The 27,212-nt window shown below is 36.2% G+C and overlaps 1 protein-coding gene across 1 annotated transcript; it reads left to right on the top strand.

Annotated features, from left to right (window-relative positions):
- Positions 1-373: 373 nt before the first annotated feature.
- LOC110692992 lies at positions 374-26,930 on the top strand. The gene is made up of 18 exons (XM_021870083.1): positions 374-994; positions 2,063-2,121; positions 2,204-2,335; positions 3,379-3,519; positions 3,706-3,762; positions 4,230-4,324; positions 5,092-5,224; positions 5,940-6,116; positions 6,690-6,880; positions 7,007-7,073; positions 7,463-7,596; positions 7,771-7,837; positions 23,336-23,398; positions 23,487-23,728; positions 23,820-23,949; positions 24,923-25,015; positions 25,979-26,179; positions 26,438-26,930. Exons 1-18 carry the CDS (start codon positions 658-660, stop codon positions 26,723-26,725), a joined length of 2,607 nt encoding a protein of 868 aa, XP_021725775.1. The 5' UTR covers positions 374-657; the 3' UTR covers positions 26,726-26,930.
- The last annotated feature ends 282 nt before the right edge of the window (positions 26,931-27,212 follow it).

The raw sequence follows: 27,212 nt of genomic DNA, 5'->3' as shown, positions 1-27,212 counted from the left end.
ACCAACAATTAATTTACCAAACACTTTTATAAACACCCAGCTTAAACAACCAATTTCAAAAGCCATTATAAACAGCCAAACATTCTAGCTAGTCAAACAAGCCAAGTGAACCAGCCAACAGCCAACCGCCAACAACCATTTGCCAAACAGGGCCTATATATTGCTTTTAAATTAGAGGTTATTTTATTTATTTATTTTTCACAAGATTAAAAAATAAATACATATAAAGTAAAAAAAAAAGCGTAACATCCAAGACAAATGCTCAAATCACACTAGCTATACAACAGTTGAACATAATTATCAAATTAAAAAAATACAAACTAGCAATTCGGGATTCCGGGGCATCGCCCGGGATATACACTAGTTTAATCTAAAAAGCTGATGTGGCAATGAATTAGACTCTTACGTTGGTTAACATTTTAACGGACAAGTTCATCCTCTTTCATTTCCCGCAAAATTCCAACCACTTATCTTACTCCTCTCTCTCGTCACTCTTCCCCAATTTGGCGATTTCTCTCTCTTCCCCTAATTTCCTGATTTTGAATTTCCACTTTACAAACATTTCAATTTCCTGCAATTACTCAAAATCAAAACCCTAATTTCTGAATTCTATGCACAATCAAAAGGGCGAAAAATTAAATCAAAATCAAAACTCAAATGATCACATGCCACCCATCAAATTTACTAACAACGACGAATTTCTCAATGTTAGGGCAAAGAACTTCCACCACTACCTTCAAATTATTCCATAATTTTCGCTGGAATTCCCGCCATTTTCGCCCCTTTTACCCTCACAAAGTTGGGGGTTCCAAATTTGTGATTAATTCTTCACTTGGCCCACTTTTTGCCTCGGCGGCAGCTGTTGGTTCATCAACTCATGCCGCCGTAACTTCCACCATCACCCAGGTGGCTGTTTCCGCCGTCGCTATCGCCTCGGGAGCTTGCCTTTCTACTAAAGTGGACTTCTTGTGGCCTAAATCCCATGATCAGCCTAGTATGACTTTCTTTTGACAATCTTATTTATTTTGTGATTTTCTAGAATTTATTAGTTTATGCTTAAATATAGCAAGGAATTGTTAGTTTAGTGATATTGGTATTTGGACTTGTTGAATTACATACTGTTTTATTGGTAAACTAACTTTAATTGTGATTTATATTAGGAAACTACCTCCATTTCATATTATTTACTACTTTGAAATTTTTTATGTCTCACGAAATAATACACAAAAGTTGCAAATAATATGAAACGGAGGTGTATATTGTTTCAAGTAGCATATGATATGGAATGGAGGGAGTAACATTAGTGCATATGTGTTTGTTTCCTCGTTTGATATCGGTGGCACATAAGTATGGATGCTCAGCTTGCTGTTGTGGCTAGAATAAGTTAAGATGGAGTACCGGAAATGTTAAGGAAAAGTTTAAACATAGTTTTATGCGGTGTTAGCTAGCTTAAAATGCTTAACTCTTTCTAACAATAAAGTGGCCCTTTAAATAATTGTTCAAGTGACAAGAATCACAAGATTTAGAGATATATTTACGGTAGAAGCATTGACTTTATTTCTGGAAAGAGGGAGATTGCTTGTTTCGTTATTGAATTTCATTACACGTATTTGGTAGTGGAGGTGCATTGCCATGAATATTTGCATAGTCAACCATGTATGTCTAAGTTTGTATATATTGTGAAGGAGCTGCAATCTAGATAATAAATGCATTTTTTCTATCTTTAAACATAATCTATCTTTTGTTCGTCTTTTAGTTATAAAGGGTAAGGCTATATGCATCTGGACCGCCTACCCTTTGTTTTAGTGGGTATTATTGGATTGTTGTTGTTTAGTTGTATTCATTAGTATAGCTGTTTTAAATTTATGTTTCTGACTACGTTTCACTCGAAGCTGAAAGTTCTTACTCTGAATTTGGTGATGTTTGTTATATCTTTGATGGAATGAAGTGGATGGGTATCTTTGTGTTTTAAATGGATTTTATTTATCCTTTTTGGTTTGCATTTCTGGAATTTTTTAATTACTTATGTTTGTACATTATTCCCATGCCCCCTCTGATTCAGGTCCTCTTATACTAGAAGGAGTGGATGTGACTGGCTACCCCATATTTAACAATCCCAAGGTTTTCTATCTGTACTCTAAAGTCTAAAAGATATGTATACATAACCTTCTGCTGTATTTATGACAATGGATTGTGAAATCAGGTTCAAAAGGCTGTATCTTTTGCTAGGAAAGCCCACCACGGGCAACTACGCAAAAATGGAGAGCCTTACTTGGCCCATTGTCTTCATACGGGAAGAGCTTTGGCTGACCTAGTTCCATCAAGTGGACAAAGGGTATGTATATGATCCTATGTATGGCCTATGCGAAGCTTATTTACTTTAGAACCTCTCCTTCTTACAATAGCATAGCACATATGCATATGGAAAGTTACATTGTCCTCAACTACATTGCAAGGTTTGCAACAGCAACTTATTGATGTGTTATATGAACATAATGCCATAATTCTTGGAATTATAGTTTTATACTGTTGTACACAACACTATCCAGCTTGAATCTGGTTGTCGGCTATTGCTAGGTCCAGAATTATGCTATCTATATTTTCAAAAATTCCCAGAGGATAATTTTTCAGAGTTTTTAGAAGTAATTTTTTTTAATTGAAATATATTTTTAGCTGATATCTATGTGTTTAGCTTGCAAACTCCTTGTAAAGTAAGTTGATTATCCCTGTTTATAATACTGTAGTAAAAAGTATTTATCAGAACTCTGATTTTTGCATCTTAGGATGGAAAGCAATGCATAATTCTGCCTCTAAAATACTTAAAACGTTATGTCTGAAGCTTAAAGGAACTGATGCTGTCTATTAAGTTTATGTTGTCTAAGTGTTTTATATGCTGTCCGTACAGTAACAGTACAACAGATATAGATATAAAAACTTTGTTGTTTGATTGAGCTCCTCAAAACTGATGAAAGGAAGAAAATGTCATTGTGTGTGCTATTGGAATACTGGATAAGATGAAATAGATCATATGCAGCTGTAATAGTGCATGTTATTTTCATAAGGTCTAGTTTTTAGTGGCTAGTTAATCTGTAAATGTATCAGCTCCATCTTTGGTGCCACAATAACAAGAGGACATGCTTGACTGATTCCACATTGCAGGGTGCTGTATTGCAGCTCCATTATTTCATTTCCACTTGTCATTACTTTATTTTTTGGTGCTTTTAATTTTTTTTCTATTTTATTGTTGTTATTATTTTTATTATTATCTTTATATATTTGTACTTGTAGGCTTGTAGCCTCTACTGAATGGATGTATGTACTTATATTGCTCTTTACCCATGGTTACCCAAGTTTCTATCTAATTAGATGTTGCTGCAGGCTGCTGATACAGTGGTGGCTGGAATTCTTCATGATGTTATTGATGATACTAGTGAAACTCTGGTCAGTATAAGAGAAAATTTTGGCAATGATGTAACTCAACTTGTAGCTGGTGTTTCCCGGTTAAGTTATATTAATCAGGTATAGAAAACTTGCATGTGTTCTTGATGTTTCTTTTACTTTTCTCCCTTCTCCTTTAGTCTTTTAGTTTTCTAATCTTTACTGGGATAACTTCCATTTTTTACATTTTGGATGCTAATATGGATTAGAAGGCTATAAAAGAGCTACACTGCAGCTTTAACAAAGAGTCATTTCATGTCTCTACAGTTGTTAAGAAGACATCGCAGAATTAATTCAAGCCAGAGCAGTCTTAGTCATGAAGAGGTAAAAGTTATTTCAGCTTGCTGAGCACTAGCTGTATCAATCGCAGTGTTTTCAAATTTGTCTTATTTGTTCTTTATGTTGTTGGATCACTTAAAGAAGTACTTTTGTAAAGTGTTAATGTGTAACTATCAGTTTAACACATTCCTGTCAAAAAAATGGAAGAAATGGTACCGACACAGAAAATTCTTCAAGTTATATTTAACAAAAACTATGAAACTATTTATAGTTATATTGACATATATATTGTTTAGAGACCTGGCTCATGCTATAGGCTTTTAGAAACTCTATTTTATTGTGTCTCCCTATTCACCCGGATGCCTATATGTGCACCACCATGAGGATTAGAAACGTGTATTAAACGCTTAAAATCTTACATAACCAAGATAAACATGTTGGCTCATGGATCATCAAGCATGTTAGAAAAGGCTAAATTGATTGATTCTTTAATTTCTTCTATTTTTTATCAGGCAAATAATTTGCGAGTGATGCTCTTGGGCATGGTTGATGATCCACGTGTGGTACTCATAAAGCTTGCTGATCGCCTTCATAACATGAGGACCATGTATTAGCTCTCTTTATGTAGTTTTTTTTATTAGATTTTTTTTTTTTTTTTTTTTTTTTTTTTTACTATTTGTGTTTACTATGAACTAGTTGGTCATGAACTTTTCACCTACAGTTATCTTCCTGTTTGGCAGCTTAAGACTAATAATGTGTTAGATTTCTTCTCCGTTAGTTGTTGATCAGACTAATTTTCCAAGAACTTTAATCTTCTGACATGACCTCCCTCTTTTTCACCGCAGATAGTTAGAATTGTTGGAGATAGAATGGGTAGGTTGGAGACTGACTGAACTAATAACTATCCAAGGAACCTGGAAAGTCAGGTGAATTTCAATCATTCAAAAGGGGAATGCTTAGGGCATATGCTAGTTAATTGAAAAAAAAAGCTAAGTTATTATGTGGTAATTTAGGAGACTACAAGAATGTATCAATTGCATTTTTTTCCCCCGCAAATGTACAAGTTTAGCAGAAAAGTGCATGTAATTTACAGTACATTACAAGGTAAGTAGGTCAAGAAAAGTTGTAATCTGTGTGTACGTACATAATAATTTATGCTAAGTGTTTTATTTTGAAGTGAGTTTCTTAATGACTTTGTGGATGAAATTACATGTTATCATAAATCTGAACCTTCTTTTGTATGTAGAAGACACACCAGGATTACAATTAGTGGATTCTTTGTTACTACAAGAAACGAGAAATACCAAACCCTTTATTTTATTATTATACTTGTATTGCTTATACAGCTATGTGGTTCTTCTTAAAATTGTGCAGTTATGCTTTGCCACTTTCCAAGGCTCAAGCTGTTGCTGAAGAAACTTTGGTAGTTTGGTGCTCTCTTGCTTCGAGACTGGGCCTTTGGGCTTTGAAGGCTGAATTGGAAGATCTTTGTTTTGCCGTTTTGCAGGTTTGCACAGTGTAATTTCACCCCTCTTGCAGAAAGTGTGCTGTTTTACTTCAGTCCAACCTTATCACATCGACTGGATTTTGTATTTCTTGGTCAAGTCCAGAGATGAATCTGGAGGAATTTTTATGGGTCAGGGCAGCAACCACTTTTATATTCCTGTGTCCCTAAGTAGATCCAGAAGTATACTTTTAACGTTTTAAGACTAAAAGATCAATTTGAGAAGTTTTTCTGATGTGTGTGCTTTGTACTAGTTGAATATCTTCAGTACAAGGGTCCTCTCGTGGAGGGATTGCCAGAAGGAGGGAAGGGTGTGGATTGTGGAAGGATGCCAAGCAAGTGGTTTTAACTTCATTTATAGAGGACTGTATACATCCTATCCCTACTGACTGGAAAATACTGTTAGGCTTTCTGCTTTGCTAATTCTTAACATGCCTTAGCCCCACCATGTTCTGCCAACCACTGTTAGCGGCTACTTCAATAAACAGTAAAAAAAAAATGCACTTATTTACAGTATTGCCACTAGATAAACATTTGTTGTTTATCTTGCAGATCAACTTGTATTTTCTCATTTCTTGAGTGTGTATCAACATTCCAATTTACGCCTTTATGGTCTTTAGACTATATTTTATTTGGTGTTTCACTGCTCGGTAAAATGTTAACAAGTAGGAACAAACCAGCAGAATTGGCTTTAAAGTCTCGAGTGATGTTTTTGCAGCCTCAAATGTTTTGTCAAATGAGAGCTGAGCTGGCATCCATGTGGAGCCCTTGCAGAAAGGCAAAAAATCCCCGAAGAGTGTCCACAAAGAGCAGTTTGCTTTCAGCCTCTGATACAACTGCATCAAATAGCTTTAATTGTGCTGTGGCTACTGAGGACGATGATACAGAAATGAAGGTAGAGCTGTCATCAGTGAAAACTCTACTCTTATATATACGCTATCATCATATGCCCATGCACTAGGACCTTGTATATATAATTAAATAATAGTAAAAAAGTATAAAAGTTGATATTATGAAAATTTATATTAATAACTATATTTCATGATTAAAATTGTTTTACTGCTTTAAAGCTAATATTTGAATAGCAAAAATAAAGTCAAATTTGTCAATTATTTTGGGACAGAGGGAGTCTTATCCATCATGTCTATGTTGATGCGTTTGGAGTAAATAATTCTGATGCATGCTTTTAAAAAATCATGCTTGTTAGTAACACATAAATCCCTATGTATTTAAATGACTGTACCCTACTTTCTTCTATCAGAAATTGAAAACACCTGATCCTGGACCTCTCTTGTAGTAACTGTGTGCATTAGCTGGCAATACTTTCAGCATGGGATCTCCCTTCATACTCTCTGTCAAGTGCTATTTCTAAATAATTGATGTTTGATACCAATCATGCTGTTTCAATATTGATTGTATCCTGTCTTCTGTCAAAGCGTTTGTTTTCTGAATGATTTATCATCTGCAGGATCTTCTTGAAGCAGTCTTACCATTTGAACTATTGTTAGACCGAGGAAAACGAATGAACTTTCTAAGTAATTTTACAAGCCATTCTAAGATTTCAACAAAACCGAAGGTTGTGAGGGATGCTGGAGTTTCTCTGGCGTCTTTAGCAATGTGCGAGGAGGCACTTGAGCAAGAACTTCTGATATCAACTTCGTATGTTTCCATCTTTTTCTAAATATTTTTATTGTGTTTGACTTCTTATACACATCTTTGAAATTGCTCATTACTGTGACAACTAAGGGTTACATGATGTTCTATGTACACATTCTGTATTTACAGTTACGTACCAGGAATGGAAGTTACTCTATCCAGCCGCTTGAAAAGCTTGTACAGCATTTATAGCAAGGTTCGGTTACCTTAAACTTATTTCTATGTTGTAGTGGCACTTTTGAGAATGGATTCTGAGACTAAATCGATGATAATTGGACATCTTCAAATTATGTTGAAGATCACTAAATAAGATTCACCTTGTGAAGTGCAAATAGCCGAACAGTGTGAAATCTATTTTTGAAGTGCAAAGTATATGTAGTTCGTTTGGCTGAGCTGAATTTTTGTACCTGGTGAAATTTTGCTTATAGTGCTGGATATTAGAAAATGGCTCTAATTTTTATCAGTAGTAGTAGTAGTAGTAGAAATTACGAGTAATCTAGCTATTTGGTGAATGTTAATTGGGTGGCCTATGTTTGATGTATATGTTGCTTGTGTTTAAGATTTTTCTCCTTTGTCTGTCTGTAGATGAAAAGAAAAGATATTGACATCAACGAGGTCTATGATGCACGCGCATTACGGATAATTGTCGGAGATAAGGATGGAACTCTCCACGGACCTGCTGTGAGTTGTTGCTACAGTGTCCTTGACATAGTACATAAGTAAGTAATTTATCAATCATAACTTCAATGAATTTTTTTTGACTTTTGTTGATTTTATTTGTGTGCTTCAGAAAATTTTACTATCTCAAATTCTCAACCGTGACTTGTTTTTGTGTGCTTTCTTAACGTTATGTCATGCTATGGTGTCTGATAATAGTTAGCTGCCTCATGCAGGTTCTGGTCACCTATTGATGGCGAGTTTGATGATTATATTGTTAATCCGAAGCCTAGTGGTTATCAGGTTAGATCCTCCTGTGTGAAATATGCTGCCCTTGGCTTTTCTTATTTTATCTTCATATTCTCTGAAGATGTAGTCCTATATCTCTGTTCAATTGTCTTAGATTTTGTGCTTAATGGACCTTTATGCTTAATTGCTTAGTTTTGTAGTACATTCCAGTGACTGGTGGGGATACTCAAAAAAGAAACAAAGGGAAAAAAAAAAAAAAATGAAGGGAAGCCTTTTTATCTCTTAAGTTAAGCTCCTATTATAAATGAAAATGGTACAAAATTGCCTCATCATGTGCCATGGTGAGATTTTTTCTTTATTTTCTGTCAAAACTTCATTTCAATGTCTAATAGCGGGTCTTTATTGCCTTTGCTAAGAGATTGAACCTTGCAGCTCCTCTACCAATACAATGTAATACCGATATAGCTACATACCTGAACCAAACTCAATCTAAGAACTTTGTAGGCCTATCGGTAGGCTTATTATGGTTCCAAACCAACTTATATGACCTTGAGGGACACCTCATGCATTTCCTTCAAACTCAATCTAAGAACTTTGTAGGCCTATCGGTAGGCTTATTATGGTTCCAAACCAACTTATATGACCTTGAGGGATACCTCATGCATTTCCTTAAGTGTTTGAAAATTTTCCAAAATTGTCCAGAAAGTGTGGATTATAGTCTTCAATTTTGGACAATTTTTGGCTTTTTCGGACCTAGAGAAAAAGAGGTTAAGGTGCTTCCCGTAGACCCCATGACACCCTGGGAGTCTATTTCGGAAAGGGTGGAACTATCCTATTTGCCTTTAAGCCGACACTTTAGCCAATAATAATTTACGCCTTCCTTCATCAATTCAAGGCCACCACGAGACATTATATGACCGACTAGTGGTCATATATGGTTCCAAACAACATTATTAACCCCGGGATGTATACCCTTTAATCCCGAGATTTTTTAACGCCAATAACTCTAAAATTGGTCGTATTTCGTATATTAGCCTTCCGTTAGAGATTTTTTTACATTTTCCAGACTCACAAAGAAATGAAATCGAGGTGCTTCCTATGGACCAAACGTCATCCCGAGAGGTTATTTAGGTGGTTGAAACCGTCCACTTTTCCTTTAAACCATCAGTTTATCTATATACGTACATACCCCCACTTTTTTAACTCAAGGTCACCATAAGCCTTTATGTGAATGAAATGGTCATATTTGATTCCAAACAACATTATATGACCCTAGGATGCATCCCTTACTACCGAGTTCCACCTCTAAAATTGGTCTGTAAACGTGAATAATAACTAGAGCTGTCAATTCGGGTAAACAGGTCATGTTTGGGTCGGGTAAGAGTGGGTCGGGTCAACTCGGGTCGGGTCAATTCAGATTAATTTCATAACCTATGCGGGTCGGGTTTGGGTTGGGTGATGCTTGAGTTGGATCACGTCAGGTCATACTACTTATCAGGTTTGGTCGGGTTAATAACACGTCGGGTTTAATTCGGGTTTTCACGGGTTAAAACGGTTTAGGACAATTTTCGGGTTCAGTTCAAGTCAATAATTTGCGGGTTAGAATCAGGTCGGGTCATTCTCGGGTTTGAGTCGGGTTCAGTTCAAGTCAATAATTTGCGGGTTATAATCAAGTCAGGTCATTTTCATGTCGAGTCATTCTCGGGTTCAAGTCGAGTTAGGTTCAAGTCAATAATTTGCGGGTTATAATTAGGTTGGGTTATTTCCAAGTCGGGTCATTCTCGGATTCAAGTCGGGTTATGTTCAAGTCAATAATTTGCAGGTTAGGTCGGGTCATTTCTAAGTCAGGTCATATTTGGTTTCAACTAACTATAAATAGATAATTATCATTTTTATCAAGCTAATTATTTCCTTAGACTGTAATATATATGACAAAATACTAGGGAACTATAGTCTAAAATTTAGGAAGATAATTATCTCCTTTGACCATACAACAAATATATACTATATTTAACTCTTAAATTTGAGGATGATGCTCCTTTCTTTTGCTTTTGCTGGTCTAGACAAAATGCTTTGATCAACAATGATAAGGTGGTCTAAATTGCATTTAAGGTGATTTGAAATCGGGTGAGGAACAATTTGGGTTGAATTTTGGTCAGGTCAATAACAAGTCGTGTTAATTTCGAGTCGGGTTAGTAACATATCGGGTTGAATTTTTGGGTCGGATAAGTAATAGGTTTGGTAAAATTCGGGTCGGATCAATAACAAGTCGGGTTGATTTCGGGTCGGGTTTGTAACAGGTTGGATAAAATTCGGGTCGGGTTAGGAACGGGTCGGATTGAATTCAGGTCAGGTTAGTAAAAGTTTCGGGTAAAATTCGGGTTTTGACGGGTTAAAAAGGGTTAGGGTTACTTTTTGTTCAAGTCGGGTTCAGTGCAAGTTAATTAAATAGGCTGTTGTAAACCGGTAAATCGGTGAAAGTTCTAATCCGGTAAATTGGCCGTTCAACAGCAAATTGGATGGTTCTACACACCCAAACTGGACTCCCGTAGGGTATTAAGGACCATGGTAAACATTTTGGCAATTTTTATTTCCGAGCAAAAAAAAGTCAAAAAATTCCAAAATTGAATGCTAATATCCACTCTTTTTGAGAAATTTTGGAGGTTTAAGGGCCTGGTGTCAAAAATCATTGAGATTTTAGGGAGTGCATCTCGGGGTCATATAATGACGTTTGGACCGTATGTGATCATTAAATGTTGTCATAAATGTTCGTTGTAGACTTGATTTAATGAAATTGGTGCAAGTTATAAACCGGTAAATAGGCCGTTTAAAGGCAAATTGGATTGTTGCACCCACCCAATTAGACTTCGGAATCTATTAGGGACCATGGTAAACATTTCGGCAATTTCTATTTCCGGACGAAATAAGTCGAAAAATTCCAAAATTAAAGGCTAATATCCACGTTTTTCGAAAATTTTTGGAGGTTTCGAGGACCAGTGCAGAAAAGTCTTGATGTTTTAGGGGATACATCTCGGGATTATATAATGCCGTTTGAAACCATATATGATCATTATATGTTTTCATAAATGTTCGTAGTATGCTTGAGTTAATGAAATCGGTGCAAATTGTAAACCGGTAAATTGGTCGTTTAAAGGGAAATTGGATGGTTCCACCAATCCAATTGGACTCCCGAAGGATATTAGGGACCATGGTAAATATTTCGACAATTTTTATTTCCAGGCAAAAAAAAGTTAAAAAATTCCAAAATTGAAGACTAAATATCTACGGTTTTTGTGAAATTTTGGAGATTTCGGGGCCCGGAGTCGAAAAGCTTTTGAAAATTTAGGGGATACATCTCAGGGTCATATAATGGCGTTTGGAACCATATATGATTATTATTTGTTGTCATAAATGTCCGTGGTAGGCTTGAGTTAATGAAATCGGTGCAAGTTGTAAACCGGTAAATTGGTCGTTTAAAGGCGAATTTGATGGTTCCACCCACCCAATGGGACACTCGGACGATATTAGGGATCATGGTAAACAATTCGGCAATTTTTATTTCCAGGCGAAAAAAAGTTAAAAATTAAAAAATTAAAGGCTAATATCCACGTTTTTTGAGAAATTTTGGAGGATTCTAGGGGATACATCTCGGGGTTATATAATGTCGTTTGGTGCCATTTATGATCATTGTATGTTGTCATAAATGTTCGTGGTAAGCTTGATTTAATGAAATCGATGCAAGTTGTAAACCAGTAAATTGGCCGTTTTAAGGCAAATTGGAAAGTTCAACCCCCCCAATTAGACTCCTGGAGGTTATTAGGGACAATGGTAAAAATTTCAGTGTTTATTTTCGGGCGAAAAAAAGTTAAAAAATTCCAAATTTGAAGGTTTTTTTCACGTTTTTTGGGAAATTTTGGAGGTTTCAGGGCCCGATGTCGAAAAGTCTTGAAATTCTAGGGGATATATCTCGGAGTCATGTAATGCCGTAAGGAACCATATATGGTTATTATTTGTTGTCATAAATGCTCGTGGTAGTCTTGAGTTAATGAAATTGGTGCAAGTTGTAAATTGGTAAATTGGTCGTTTAAAAGCAAATTGGATGGTTCCACCCACCCAATTGGACTTCCAAAGGGTATTAGGGATCATGGTAAACATTTCGGCAGTAATTATTTTCGGGCGAAAAAAGTCGAAAATTTCCAAAAATAAAAGCTAATATCTACACTTTTTGAGAAATTTTGGCGGTTTCGGAGCCCGGTATCAAAAAGCCTTGAGATTCTAGGGAATAAATCTTTGGGTCATACAATGTCGTTTGGAATCATATATGATCATTATATGTAGTCATAGATGTTGGTGGTAGTCTTGAGTTAATGAAATAGGTACAGGTTGTAAATCGGTAAATTGGCCGTTTAAAGGCAAATTGGATGGTTCCACCCACCCAATTGGACTCCCAGAGGATATTAGGGACCATGGTAAACATTTCGACAATTTTTATATCAGGGGAAAAAAGTCGAAAATTTCGAAAATTAAGGCTTAATATCCACTCTTTTTGAAAAATTTTGGAAATTTCGAGGCCCGGTGTCGAAAAGCCTCGAAAATTTAATGGATACATCTCGGCGTCATATAATGCTGTTTGGAATTATATATAATCATTATATGTCGTAATAAATGTTCGTGGTAGGCTTGAGTTAAACTCGGTGCAAGTTGTATACCGGTAAATTGGCCGTTTAAAGGCAAATTGGATGGTTACATCCACCCAATTGGACAAAGGTATTAGGGACCATGATAAACAATTCAACAATTTTTATTTTCAGGCGTAAAAAAGTCAATAAATTCCAAAATTGAAGGCCTAGTTCCACACTTTTTGAGGTTTCAGGGCCCGATGTCGAAAAGTCTTGAAATTGTAGGGGATATATCTCGGAGACATATAATGCCGTTTGGAACCATGTATGATCATTATTTGTTGTCATAAATGTTCGTGGTAGGCTTGAGTTAATGAAATCGGTGCAAGTTGTAAACCGGTAAATTGGTCGTTTAAAAGCAAATTGGATGGTTCCACCCACTCAATTTGACTCCCCGAGGGTATTAGGGACCACGGTAAACATTTCGGCAATTTTTATATCTTGGCGAAAAAAATAAAAAAATTTAAAAATTGAAGGCCTAATTAAAAACACGACTTTTTCCAAGAAAATGGACGAGTCCGATACTTGGACACCCGTGTCTAATTTGACACTTCATCCGAGTCCAAGTAACATAGGGGACCATGGTAAACATTTCGGTAATTTTTGTATCCGGGCGAAAGAAAAAAAAATTTCAAAATTGAAGGCTAATATTCATGCTTTTTGAGAAATTTTGAATGTTGCGGGGCCCGGTGTCGAAAAGTATTGAGATTTTAGAGGATACATTTCGAGGTCATATAATACCGTTTGGAATCATGTATGATCATTATATGTTGACATAAATGTTCGTGGTAGACTTGATTTAATGAAATCGGTGCAAGTTATAAACCGGTAAATAGGCCATTTAAAGGCAAGTTGGATCGTAGCACCCACCCAATTAAACTCCCGGAATCTATTAGGGGTAATGGTAAACATTTCGGCAATTTCTATTTCCAGGCGAAAAAAAGTCGAAAAATTCCAAAATTGAAGGCTGATATCCACGTTTTTTGAGAATTTTTGGAGGTTTCGGGGACCAGTGTAGAAAAGTCTTGATATTTTAGGGGATACATCTTGGGATCGTATAATGCCGTTTGAAACCATATATGATCATTATATGTTGTCATAAATGTTCGTAGTATGCTTGAGTTAATGAAATCCGTGCAATTTGTAAACTGGTAAATTGGTCGTTTAAAGGGAAATTGGATAGTTCCACCAATCCAATTGGAATCCCGGAACATATTAGGGATCATGGTAAACATTTCGACGGTTTTTATTTCCGGGTGAATAAAAGTCAAAAAATTCCAAAATTGAAGACTATATCTTAGGGATACATCTTAGGGTCATATAATGCCGTTTGGAACCATATATGATGATTTATTGTTGTCATAAATGTCCGTGGTAGGCTTGAGTTAATGTTATCGCTGCAAATTGTAAACCGGTAAATTGGTCATTTAAAGGCAAATTGGATGGTTCCACCCACCCAATGGGACATTCGGACGATATTAGGGATCATGGTATACAATTCGGCAATTTTTATTTCCAGGCGAAAAAAATTAAAAAATTAAAGGCCAACATCCACGCTTTTTGAGAAATTTTAGAGGCTTTGGGGCCCGGTATCGAAAAGCCTTAAGATTCTAGGGATTAAATCTTTGAGTCATACAATGTCGTTTGGAACCATATATGATCATTGTATGTTATCATAGATGTTCGTGGTAGGCTTGAGTTAATGAAATCGGTGCAAGTTGTAAACCGGTAAATTGACCGTTTAAAGGCAAATTGGATGGTTTCACCCATCAAATTGGACTTCCGGAGGGTATTAGGGACCATGGTAAACATTTCGGTAATTTTTATATCCGGGGGTAAAAAAGTCGAAAATTTCCAAAATTGAAGGCTTAATATACACGCTTTTTGAGAAAATTTGGAAATTTCGAGGCCCGGTGTTGAAAAGCATCGAAATTTTAATAGATACGTCTCGACGTCTTATAATGCTGTTTGGAATTATATATAATTATTATATGTTGTAATAAATGTTCGTGGTAGGCTTGAGTTAATAAAATCGGTGCAAGTTGTATACCGGTAAATTGGCCGATTAAAGGCAGATTGGATGGTTCCATCCACCCAATTGGACTCCTTAAGGGTATTAGGGACCATGGTAAACAATTCGGCAATTTTTATTTTCAGGCGTTAAAAAGTTTATAAATTCCAAAATTGATGGCCTATTATCCACACTGTTTTAGAAAATTTGGAGGTTTCGGGGCCTGGTGTCGAAATGTCTTGAAATTTTAGGGGATACATCTCGGAGTCATATAATGCCGTTTGGAACCATGTATGATCATTATTTGTTGTCATAAATTTTCGTCGTAGGCTTGCGTTAATGTAATCAGTGCAAGTTGTAAACTAGTAAATTGGTCGTTTGGTTCCACCCACCCAATTGGACTCCCGGAGGGTATTAGGGACCACGGTAAACATTTCGGCAATTTTTATTTCTGGCGAAAAAAAAAAACAAAAAATTTAAAAATTAATATTCACGCTTTTTGAGAAATTTTGAATGTTGCAGAGCCTGGTGTTGAAAAGTATTGAGATTTTAAAGGATACATTTCGAGGTCATATAATACCGTTTGGAACCATATATGATCATTATATGTTGTCATAAATGTTCGTGGTAGGCTTGAGTTAATGAAATCGGTGCAAGTTGTAAACCGGTAAATTGGTCGTTTAAAGGCAAATTGGATGGTTCCACCCACCCAATAGGACACTCGGACGATATTAGGGATCATGGTAAACATTCCGGAATTTTTTTTTTTCTGGTGAAAAAAAGACAATTTTTTAAAAAATAAAAGCTAATGTCCACACTTTTTGAGAAATTTTGGAGGTTTCGGGGTCAGGTGTCGAAAAGACTTGAAATTGTAGAGGATATATCTCGGAGTCATATAATGTCGTTTGGAACCGTATATTATTATTATTTGTTGTCATAAATGTTCGTGGTAGGCTTGAGGCAATGAAATCGGTGCAAGTTGTGAACTTGTAAATTGGTCGTTTAAAGGCAAATTGGATGGTTCCGCCGACCTAATTGGACTCTTGAAAAGTATTACGGACCATGGTAAACATTTCGGCAATTTTTATATCCTGGCGAAAAAAAGTCAAAAAATTCTTAAATTGAAGTATTAGGAACCATGAAATCCATGCTTTTTTTAGAAAATTTGAATGTTTCGGGGGCTTGGGGTCGAAAAGTTTTGAAATTCTAGAGGATATATCTCGGAATTATATAATGCTGTTTGGAACCATATATGATCATTATTTGTTGTCATAAATGTTCGTGGTAGGCTTGAGTTTATGAAATCGGTGCAAGTTGTAAACTGGTAAATTGGTCGTTTAAAGGCAAATTGGATGGTTCCACCCCCCAATTGGACTACCAGAGGGTAATAAGGATCATGGTAAACATTTCGGCAATTTTTATGTTCGGGCGAAAAAAAGTCAAAAATTTCCAAAATTGTAGGTTAATATCCACGCTTTTTGAGAAATTTTGGAGGTTTCGGGGCCTGGTGTCTAAAAGTCTTGAGATTTTGTGGAATACATATGGGGTCATATAATGTCGTTTGGAACCATATATGATCAATATATGTTGTCATAGATGTTCGTGATAGGCTTGAGTTAATGAAATCGGTGCAAGTTATAAACTGGTAAATTGGTCGTTTAAAGACAAATTGGATGGTTCCACCCACCCAATTGGACTCCTAGAGGATATAAGGGACCATAGTAAACATTTTGACAATTTTTAATTTCCGGGGAAAAAAAGTCAAAAAATTCCAAAATTGAAGGCTAATATCCACGCTTTTTGAGAAATTTTGAAGATTTCGAGGCTTGTTATCGAAAAGTCTCCAAAATTTAAGGGATACATCTCGGCGTCATATAATGCCGTTTGGAATCATATATAATCATTTTATGTTGTCATAAATGTTCGTGGTAGTTTTGAGTTAATGAAATCGGTGCAAGTTGTATACCGGTAAATTGGCAGTTTAAAAGCAATTTGGATGGTTCCATAAACCCAATTGGACTCCTTGAGAGTATAAGGGACGATGGTAAACAATTCGACGGTTTTTATTTTCGAGAGTAAAAAGTCAAAAAAATTCTAAAATTGAATGCTTAATATCCACACTTTTTGAGAAATTTTAGAGGTTTCGGGATCGGTGTCGTAAAGTCTTGAAATTCTTGGGAATATATCTCGGAGTCACATAATGCCTTTTGTAACCATATATGATCATTATATGTTGTCATAAATGTTCGTGGTAGGCTTGAATTAATGAAATCGGTGCAAGTTGCAAGTCGGTAAATTGGCCGTTTAAAGGCAAATTGGATGGTTTTACCCACCTAATAGGACTCCCAGAGGGTATCAGGAACAATGGTAAACATTGCGGCAATTTTTATTTTCAGGCGAAAAAATGTCAAAAAAATTCCAAAATTAAATGCTAATATCCACACTTTTTGAGAAATTTTGGAGGTTTCAGGGCCCGGTGTCGAAAAATATTGAAATTCTAGGGGATATATCTCGGAATCATATAATGCTGTTTGGAACCATTTATGATCATTATTTGTTGTCATAAATATTCGTGGTAGGCTTGAGTTAATGAAATCGGTGCAAGTTGTAAACTGGTAAATTGGTCATTTAAAAGCAAATTGGATGGTTCCGCCCACCCAATTGGACTCCCGGAGGGTATTAGGGACCACGGTAAATATTTTGGCAATTTTTATATCCGGACGAAAAAAAGTCAAAAAATTCCAAAATTAAAGGCTAATATCCATGCTTTTTTGAGTAATTTTGAATGTTGCGGGTCCTGGTGTCGAAAAGCATTGAGATTTTCGTAGTTACATTTCAGTGTCATATAATGTCGTTTGGAACCATATATGATAATTATAACTAGAGGTGGTATTTTCAATTTTGGCAACAATAGATGGTGGTAATTATCAAAATTACCTTTTTTATCAAGCTAATTATTTCCTTTGACTATAATATATATGGCAATATACTAGGGAACTATAGTCTATAATTTAGGAAGATAATTATTTCCTTTGACCATACAACAAACATATATACTATATTTAATAGGGGTGAAAGTTCGGTTTTCGGTTTGGTTTATAGGCCAAACCGAAACCGAACCACCCTAATTCGGTTTTTGGTTTTTGGAAACCAAACCGCACCACTTTACTTTTGAAACCAAACCAAACCAAACCATATAAATTTCGGTTTCAAAAGAAAAAACCGAACCAAACCGATTTTTTTTGGGCCTTGTTTATTTGGGCTTTAATCTGCAATTTTTGTGGGCTTAAATCATATAAATATTATATTCATCAACATATGTAGTAGCATAAATGCTTAATGAGATTTAAACAACATTAACAAGTTCTAAAACTTCAAAGTTATAATTCAAAGTTTTAAAAGTTCAACACTTCATCCAAAAAAAAATAAAATTGTTCAACATTACAACTTTAACAATTGTTTAACAGCAGTAGCAACAAGCAGCATAGACCAAGTTCTAAAAGGCAGTAAAAAAATTGTTTAACAGCAGTAGCAACAAGCAGCAGGGCAGCAGCAGCATCATAACAGCAGGTCAGCAGCAAAAGCAGGTCAGCACTCAGCAGCATAGACTAAGGCAGTAGCAGTGATAGAGCAAGGCAGTAGCAAGTCTGGCAAGTGGCAACAGCAAGTCAGCAATGAGCAAAGAGCCACATCAGTCTATTATTTCAAGCACTTCATCAATATCAGCATCACCAACTGCCATATTCTTCAAGTCTATCATAATTCATAACAAAAATAACCAAGTTAAAATATATACACATAATGAAAATAAGTAACTTATGATTAGATGTTCTTATATATTACCCTCTTCAAGAAGCTCAACTTCCTCTAAACATTCTTCAATACTTGGAAATGGTGAAGCACGTAACCAATTTTGAGCACAAACAAGACCTTCTACAACTCGAGGAGTTAATGAGCTCCTAAACTGATCTAGAACCCTGCCCCCAGTGCTGAATGCACTCTCAGAAGCTACTGTCGAAACAGGGACAGCAAGAACATCACGGGCAATTCTCCCCACAGTAGGAAACCTTGAACAATTGAACTTCCACCAGCTCAAAATGTCAAATTCATCAATATCCTCCGCTGTATCCTCCTCCAAATATTTGTCTAACTCTATTTTTGCATCTCCATCTCTCTCACACTTGTGTTTCTTATACTTACTCTTTAAGACTTCAATCTTTTTATGTTTGGGACTCAATGGAGTTTTGCCATCCTTACTTGAAGACACTTCCTCCCTATTCACATCATTACCAGAAGAAACACGATACTCCTCATACAAAGCATTCAAAGCTACCTTCACATTATCAACTAACTTTGATGCAACAATAGGGTCATAAATTTCAGTTATCATCCACTCAACATAATCAAGCTTATAACGAGGATCAAGGACAACGGCAATAAAAATCAGGAGGTTTATTTTTTCTGGATCACCCCAATACTTTTCATATTTTTCTTTCATTCTACAAGCCATAAGACACATATCCACATCATCACTTGAAACCAAATCTTTCATAAGTACAGCAACACTCACCAATTCATGAAAAAACAAATTCAAACTGACATATAAAGAGCCAGAGACATGCAAGGTCAGATCATAAAAGGCTTGTAGAAATTCAGAAAGTCTTCTTACATTATTCCAATCATCAGAATCTGGGCTACCCTTACCATCCCTCTCATTCAAATCAACTACATAGTGAGGGTCTTCCCCAGAATACCTCTCAAAAGCATCTTGAAGCTCAATAGCAGCATTCAACATCAAATAGGTGGAGTTCCACCTAGTAGGCACATCAAGGCACAATCCCTTTTTTGTGTTGATTTTTTCATCTAAGACACATTTTTTAAACCTTTGCAACCTAGCAGGAGATTGTTTGATAAACCTAACAGCATGCCTAACACGTTGAACCGACTCATTAACAGTTTTCAACCCATCAGAAACAACCAAATTGACAATGTGTGCAACACAACGCATGTGAAGGAAACGACCCTTAAGAACCCCAGTTTTCCACCCATTTATTTTCCTTCTCATATACCCAATTGCAGTATCATTTGAGCTAGCATTATCAACTGTTATGCACATGACATTTTCAAGCCCCCAATCAAGCAAACACTTTTCAATTTCTTTGCCAATATCATCACCCTTATGACTAGAAATAGGACAAAAATTCAGAATTCTTTTGTGTAATTTCCAATTATTATCAATAAAGTGGACAGTCAAGCACATGTAATTGATTTGTTGTATAGAGGTCCATGTATCAGTGGTTAAAGAAACTCTTGAATTACACCTTTTTAACACATTTTTCAGCTTTCGTTTTTCAGTTAAATATGTTTCAAAACAATCTTTGGCTACTGTAATTCGAGAAGGAACATTAAATCTAGGCTCTATTACACCACAAAAATGTCTAAAACCTATACCTTCAACAAACTTAAATGGAAGTTCATCAACAATCACCATAAATGACAAAGCTTTTCTAATACTACCAGCATCAAATTTGTGGTATGTCAACCCACTAGTACCACCACTTAGTTCTTTAGCACTTTTAAATGAAAGCAAACTTTGTTTTGAATCTTTAGGGGTGTTAAAGGGATACTTACGACATCGCGAAATATGAGCCCATAACACACTAGTGCCGTTTTTCTTTGCCCCACACTTGTAGCTCATCCCACAATACTTGCAAATTGCCTGCATTCCAGAAGGTAAGTCTTCTTTATCAAAGTGCTCCCAAACTTCAGAGCGTTCTTTCATCCTCTTCCTTTTTGCTCCCTGTTCTTTTTTCTGATTTTGAGAGACTTCGTCAGTCTCATGTTCGGATTGAGGCTGGTCAGGAACACCACCCACGTTGGTTGTCATTCAATAATTCGTGGTTGAATAACAATCTGTAAGAATACATGCAAACTCATAAATTAAGAATATTGGATCTTTTAAAGGGAATAATAGGTTGGGGCCGTTGTGCATTAGTCATGCAAACTGTTTTCTTGTTTATGAGGCTTGGTGCAAAACTTATTATGATATTATATTAACAATTGTTGTTAGATGAAATTAAGTTAATATTGGGTTTTGTTAGTTTTGTTACATATTTTTGAATTGTAGTTAATTTATTTTAGTAAGAATTACAATGAATTTATAGTCCTATAAAAAAAAAAAAAAAAAAGAGACTTACAGTACCAATAATAATAATTATACCCCTAATAAACAAAATCAGTAGTAACTGGCTAACTGCACCAAAGACAATAACAATTTAGCAATAATAATTAGCCCCCTAAGATTCCACCCCACCACCCAAAAACAATCAAATTAAGCACTAACTGACTAACTGTACCCAAAACAAGTAAAATCAAAATTAACAATAATAACAAAGATCAACAATCTAATAAACACTTATCAAGACAATGATAATGCTATTAATCATGCGAACCCTTGAATTAATAACTAACTAATAATCTGAAACAATCTTCAACAGAGTCCAATCGAATAGAGCTTCAAAATACCAGAAAATTCAGAATGTTTTACTAGACCAAAACCCTAATCAGAATGTTTTACTAGACCAAAACCCAAAATACCCTTGAATAGACCAAAACCCCGAAACATCAAAATACCAGAAAATTCAGAATGTTTTACTAATTTGTACAGAATAGAAAATTCAGAAACAACATCGCAATATGAACATCAAGCATAGATTAAAACCCTAATCAGAATGTTTAACAAATTTGTACATGTAATTTGCAGATTTTCGTAATTAACATTTAACACTAATCATAATTAAAAACCTAAAAAAAATATGAACATCAAGCATAATCAAAACTTAAAAGCATACCTTTGGACGGTGGACGGTGTCACAGTGAACGCCTGAACGAGTGCCGGTGAACGATGGAGAGTGAGAATTCTGAGAAACACAAAAGAGATGATTGAGAAACTGAGAAAGTGAGGGTGAGAGACTGAGAAATTCGCAATGAGGGTAGGGTAAGAGGCGAGGAACTGAGGAAGTAGGAGAGAGAATCAGAGAATGAGGGTTAGGGTTTTTTTTTTTTTCCTTATATACTTAGGGTAAATCTGGGCCTAAATTTCGGTTTTCGGTTTTTTTCGGTTTTCCATTTCCTCAAACCGAAACCAAACCGAAATATTTTTTTTTAAAAACCGAACCGAACCACTTCAAAAAAAAAACCGAACCATATTTCTTATTCGGTTCGGTTTTCGGTTCGGTTCGGTTTTAACCCGAATTTGTTTCACCCCTAATATTTAACTCTTAAATTTGAGGATGATGCTCCTTTCTTTTGCTGGCGTGGACCGACTTGGTCTCCTTAGACAAAATGCTTTGATAAACAATAATAAGGTGGTCTAAATTGCATTTAAGGTGATTTGAAATCGGGTCAGGAACAATTTGGGTTGAATTTAGGCCGGGTCAATAACAAGTGTTGATTTCGAGTCGGGTTAGTAACAGATCGGGTTGAATTTGTGGGTCGGGTTATTATTAGGTCTGGTAAAATTCGGGTCGGGTTAATAACAAGTCGGTTTGAATTTGGGTCAGGTCAATAACAAGTCGGGTTGATTTCGGGTTGGGTTTGTAACATGTTGTGTTAAATTCGGGTCGGGTTAGGAATGGGTCGGGTTAATAACAAGTCGGTTTGAATTTGGGTCAGGTCAATAACAAGTCGGGTTGATTTCGGGTTGGGTTTGTAACAGGTTGTGTTAAATTCGGGTCGGGTTAGGAATGGGTCGGGTTAAATTGAGGTCAGGTTTGTAACAAGTCGGGTAAAATTCGGGTTTTGACGGGTTAAAACGGGTTTGGGTCAATTTCGGTTCAAGTGGGTTCGGTTCAGGCCAATAATTTACGGGTTACATTCAGGGGTTGGGTCATCTCCAGGTTAGTTCATGTTCGGGTTCAGGTCTCACATACTCGGGTCTAGGGTTGGTTTCAGGTTGGGTCAGGTCGGGTTTGGGTCACCATTTTTTCGGGTTCAGATGGGTCGGTTTATAATCGGGTTTGAGTCGATATTTCGGGTCGGGTCAACTTTTGACAGCTCTAATATTAATAACCTTCAGTTTTGGAAAATTTTCAATTTTTACGAAATCAAAAAGGAAAGTAATTGAGGTGCTTCCTATGGACTCTAAGACACCTCGGGAGTCCATATGGGTGGTTGCAGCCGTCTACTTTGCATTTAAACTGTCAACTTACCCACTTACAACTTACGCACTTTTATTGACTCAAGGCCACTGCGATATTTTATGTAACCGAATAATGTCCGTTTATATTTTCCCCTACGATCTCATGACTTTTGGAGACCAGGTCCCCATATCTTTGAAAATGGTTCTGGTTCGTGTTTAATAACTTTCAAATTTGGCTTCCTTAAAACATTTTGGACTCTAAAAGATTATGCATTGTTTCCTACGGCTCCCAAAGGATCCTGGGAGGCCTATTGGTGCCCAGATTTCCATATCTGTCGTCGTTTTTCTTTTAGTGGCTTTTATGCGATGCAGATGAAAAATATGGACCCTAGGCGATTCTTGAGAGATTACATAATGGCCTATATTATAGGCCTATGCATGGCTTAAACATTGGACAACACTGTTTCTGGCCTTGGTTGAGAACATAGGATAAGCACATATATAAGTCACATCTGCAAGCATTCACAACGTAGTTCAGTAGGAGTAGGATGTTAGGGTGGCCTTCATGAAAGTGTCAAAGTTTAGGTCCTACAAGGAGATATATAGCCACCATAATATTAACTCGTTTTGCTGGTTTGTTTGGAGCCTGATTAATTTTTGTAGATTCATGTCTATCTGATTTGATTTTGTATGTTTAAACTGTTTTTATTTGTTTATTTCAGTCTTTGCATACTGCTGTACAAGGTCCTGATAATTCACCCTTGGAAGTTCAAATAAGGACTCAGGTTAGCTATTACATCTCTCTCTCTCTCTCTCTCTCTCTCTCTCTGCTTGTTTGGCTTCTAACCAAAAGTTTTTGGGAATTGCTGGTAGAGGATGCATGAGTACGCAGAACATGGACTTGCTGCACATTGGCTCTACAAAGAGATTAACAACAAATCACTTTCTGGTATAAGCTTGGGTGATTCCCATGGACATGAGCTCTCCAATTTTTCACAAGGCTTGGAGGAGCAAAGCTCTGTAGGAGATATGTATTGGAAGTATAGTTCCTTGAAAGCAGGACATCCAGCACTTAGAGTTGAACGAAGTAACTTGCTTGCTGCTGTTATCATCAGGTAGTTTATGATTTGATATCGTATGTTAAATTAACAATGCTTATACCTGGTCAAGCTTATCTCATACATGCTCATGGAACTCCTCGTCCAGTGTTGATAAGGATGGAAGAGAATTACTTGTTGCTGTCAGCTTTGGATTAGCAGCATCTGAAGCAGTTGCTGACAGACGAACATCTTTCCAAATAAAGAGATGGGAAGCGTACGCTAGGTTATACAAAAAAGTACTCCCCTAATCCCTGTTTCTTCAAAATTTATTATTGTATGAAGTCTTCTGCGTGTATCAGGCTGAAGCACCCAGTTTGCTATTTGACTTATTTCCACTTTTCAATCTTTATATCACCTTCCAGTTAGCTGTGGTATCTTAACTTTATTTCTGTTTTTAAATCTTGTATTATGCCTATCCTAGCAACAGCCAACAGCAAGCTTCCCATAAATCTTAATTTTTGAATGTGCTTTGTATCTTAGTCATGCAGCGGGTTCTTTTCTTCTCGGTTGTTGCTAGCTTTCTTTGCACCATATTAGGTGGCCTTAAATGTGTCCTAGTGCTGCTTGACATTTAATGTGTAAGTACTTTCCATGCTTGGAATCTGGCGCTGACCAACTGGATCAGAGATGTACGCTTGTCAACTCACCTGTTAGGTTTTCCATATAGTCCAATCCATTGCATTGCTGTTCCTGGTGTAATACCCTTACTGAGTTCCATCATCTATAGGAAATAGTACTCGTGATTATAGGTGTTGATCTGATTGTCTGGCTTGTATCGCTTTGATGATTGCTTATCAATATAAGTCAATGCCACTTCCTAATTTTATTGATGTGTACCTCTCAAGGTTATATTTTGGATGCTCTCAGCCTCCTATGGTACCTCAAAAACTTGACGAATTTGAGGCCACAGATGATTTTTTTTTATTAGTCTTGACGAATTTTACCATTCTCTTCTATCAGAGTATTATTAATAAGATACAAGAAAATTTTGGCAATGACTGTTTCATACTATAGCTCAATATGTGTTTTTTTTAAACAGATGTATTTATTCTCTTCTACTTGAGCTGTATAATCAGAAATTGCAAACCAATTAATAATTTTACAGTGAAATTATTTTTCTCAGATCTCTCTTTCGTCATTTAGCAAGGCTCACCATGGTAATGTCTTGGTCTTTCTATTTATATTTCTACTTTAAACTTTTTGCTCCAGGTCTTGGATGAGGGATGGTTTGAACCAGGACATGGAGATTGGTGTACATGCCTTGAGAAATATTCACTTTGCCGAGATGGACTATATCACAAGGTATGTGAGTGTGATGTCCACTAGCTTCTGATAAGTGAGTTACTAAGGCTGATTTTATTCGATATAAAACAGCTAATTGGGTTTGCTGAAACATATCTCTTGTCGTCCCCCCCCCCCCCAAACACACACACACCCTTTAAAAGTGAAAGAGAGAAAATAGATGAATTTTAGGGAATTATTGGTAAAGGGTGAGTTACTAAGGCTGATTTTATTCGATATAAAACAGCTAATTGGGTTTGCTGAAACATATCTCTTCCCCCCCCCCCCCCCACACACACTCTCACACACACACACACACACACACCCTTTAAAAGTGAAAGAGAGAAAATAGGTGAATTTTAGGGAATTATTGGTAAAGGTAACTAATTTGTGTGGAAGAAGATGTATTATAGATTCAGTGATGGGGGCCTAAATTACAAACTTTCCCAGTTGCGTTGTCTGTTAACCACTTTAAGTGCCTTGCACACTTTGTTAGGCCACCGGGAAGCAGTACCTTGGGATGTCTAAATAGGCGGCTCAGTGGCGTGAGCCGCTAGTGTAGCTTAATATTAAATTGAGTATTTTTTTTTAATGATATTCAAGCTGCAAGTATTATTGGACTTATGTATCATAGTTGATAGGAACCTTAGTGGCCACGTGAGATTACAATGATCGAGCAGAAATATCTGGTATAGCAAAAAATGAGCCATCTGAATATTAATGATTTGATGACATTTATGATGTCTATGTTATTATTTATGTTCCAATGCAACCAATCTGAGTGAACTTTTTCTATGAGAGGGGAGAGGGAACAGGGAAGAGCGTCATGGAGAATTGATGTTTATGGATCAGACTGCATGCTATCAGGCTAATGTATCACAACCTTAACTAGACTGTATCAATCAAGCGATATCATGCGATGTACATGTGCAGCTGAATTAAATATAATTCTGACGTGAATTTTACTGATATCCTTCTTTGCAGCAAGATCAATATGATCGTTTGCTGCCAACATTTATTCAGGTTATTGACCTGACTGAGGAAGAAGAGTCTAATTATTGGACTGTCATGTCAGCTGTTTTCGATGGAACAGATGTTGATTCAGTTACGTCTTGTTTGGGGAGCTGTAAGACACCCATGTCTGGTGCTTTTTCTTCTTCCAGCGAAGCTAATATCAATAACAAGGTTCGTTGACCATTCTCTTATTTCAGAATTCTATCTTCTTATATAATCTTAATATCAGGCTACCCCAATCCATTCTGATGATTTTCAGTACCAAATTATCAGGGTTTTTTTTTTTTTTTTTTTTTGTGTTAGTCTGACATTTGCTGTCTTAATTTATCAATGCCAAAAAGCTGTTACAATGATTAACATGAAGTTGTACCTTTTACCTAAATTGCCTGAAATTCCTGACACTATGAGCTCATTTATACATATTTTCAGGTTCATTTACTTAGGACAATGCTCCAGTGGGAGGAGCAGATATTTTCTGAAGTAGGAGTGAAACAAGGCTCCAAGTTGAGTGAATCATATGATGATTCCTTAATCATTGGGGAAGTAGCAGTTGTTTCTTGGCCAGATGGTGATATTGTACGATTACGAGCTGGCAGTACTGCTGCAGATGCTGCAAGAAGAATTGGGCTAGAAGGAAAGTTTGTTTTGGTAAATGGTCAACCGGTACAACCCAATATTGAACTAAGAGATGGTGATGTGGTTGAAGTAAGACTATAAATTCTGTATGTGCATAGAATGGGTGTAACTTGAAGCTTCCAAAAAAAAAAAAAAATGTATTTATGTATTGTCAAGTGTACATAAAACTTCTGTATATTTGTCTATAGTCATAATTAATCTGCGAGAACAAAATTCTTATAGCAACAAATATCTCATCCCTTAACTGCTTGCAGCAATCAAACAAGTCATATACTTTATCTGAACCCTTATATTCTCTGTGTCCTGTTTTATAGTGGTTTACCAAATGCTGCAGTCTGCACAAATTTGATGCGTAACAGAAGTACATCATCAAGCCTAGTACAATCAAGCTTCCGAGCCTTCTGCTAACACTTAACTGCAACATCTTATAGTAATACATTTTATGACAATCAACAACCAAGAAAGAGTAATATGTAGTACTTTTTTTTTGGAGTAATATGTAGTATATTGATCCACATAAATTGCACTTTTCATCAAGAAAAAAAGTTGCAGCAAACTCCTACAATAT

This window comes from Chenopodium quinoa, unplaced genomic scaffold (genome assembly GCF_001683475.1).
Source record: "Chenopodium quinoa cultivar QQ74 unplaced genomic scaffold, ASM168347v1, whole genome shotgun sequence".
In the NCBI taxonomy this organism is placed as follows: Eukaryota; Viridiplantae; Streptophyta; class Magnoliopsida; order Caryophyllales; family Amaranthaceae; genus Chenopodium; species Chenopodium quinoa.
The sequence above is the reverse complement of the archived record's forward strand: the minus strand, read 5'-3'. Positions and strand labels throughout refer to the sequence as shown.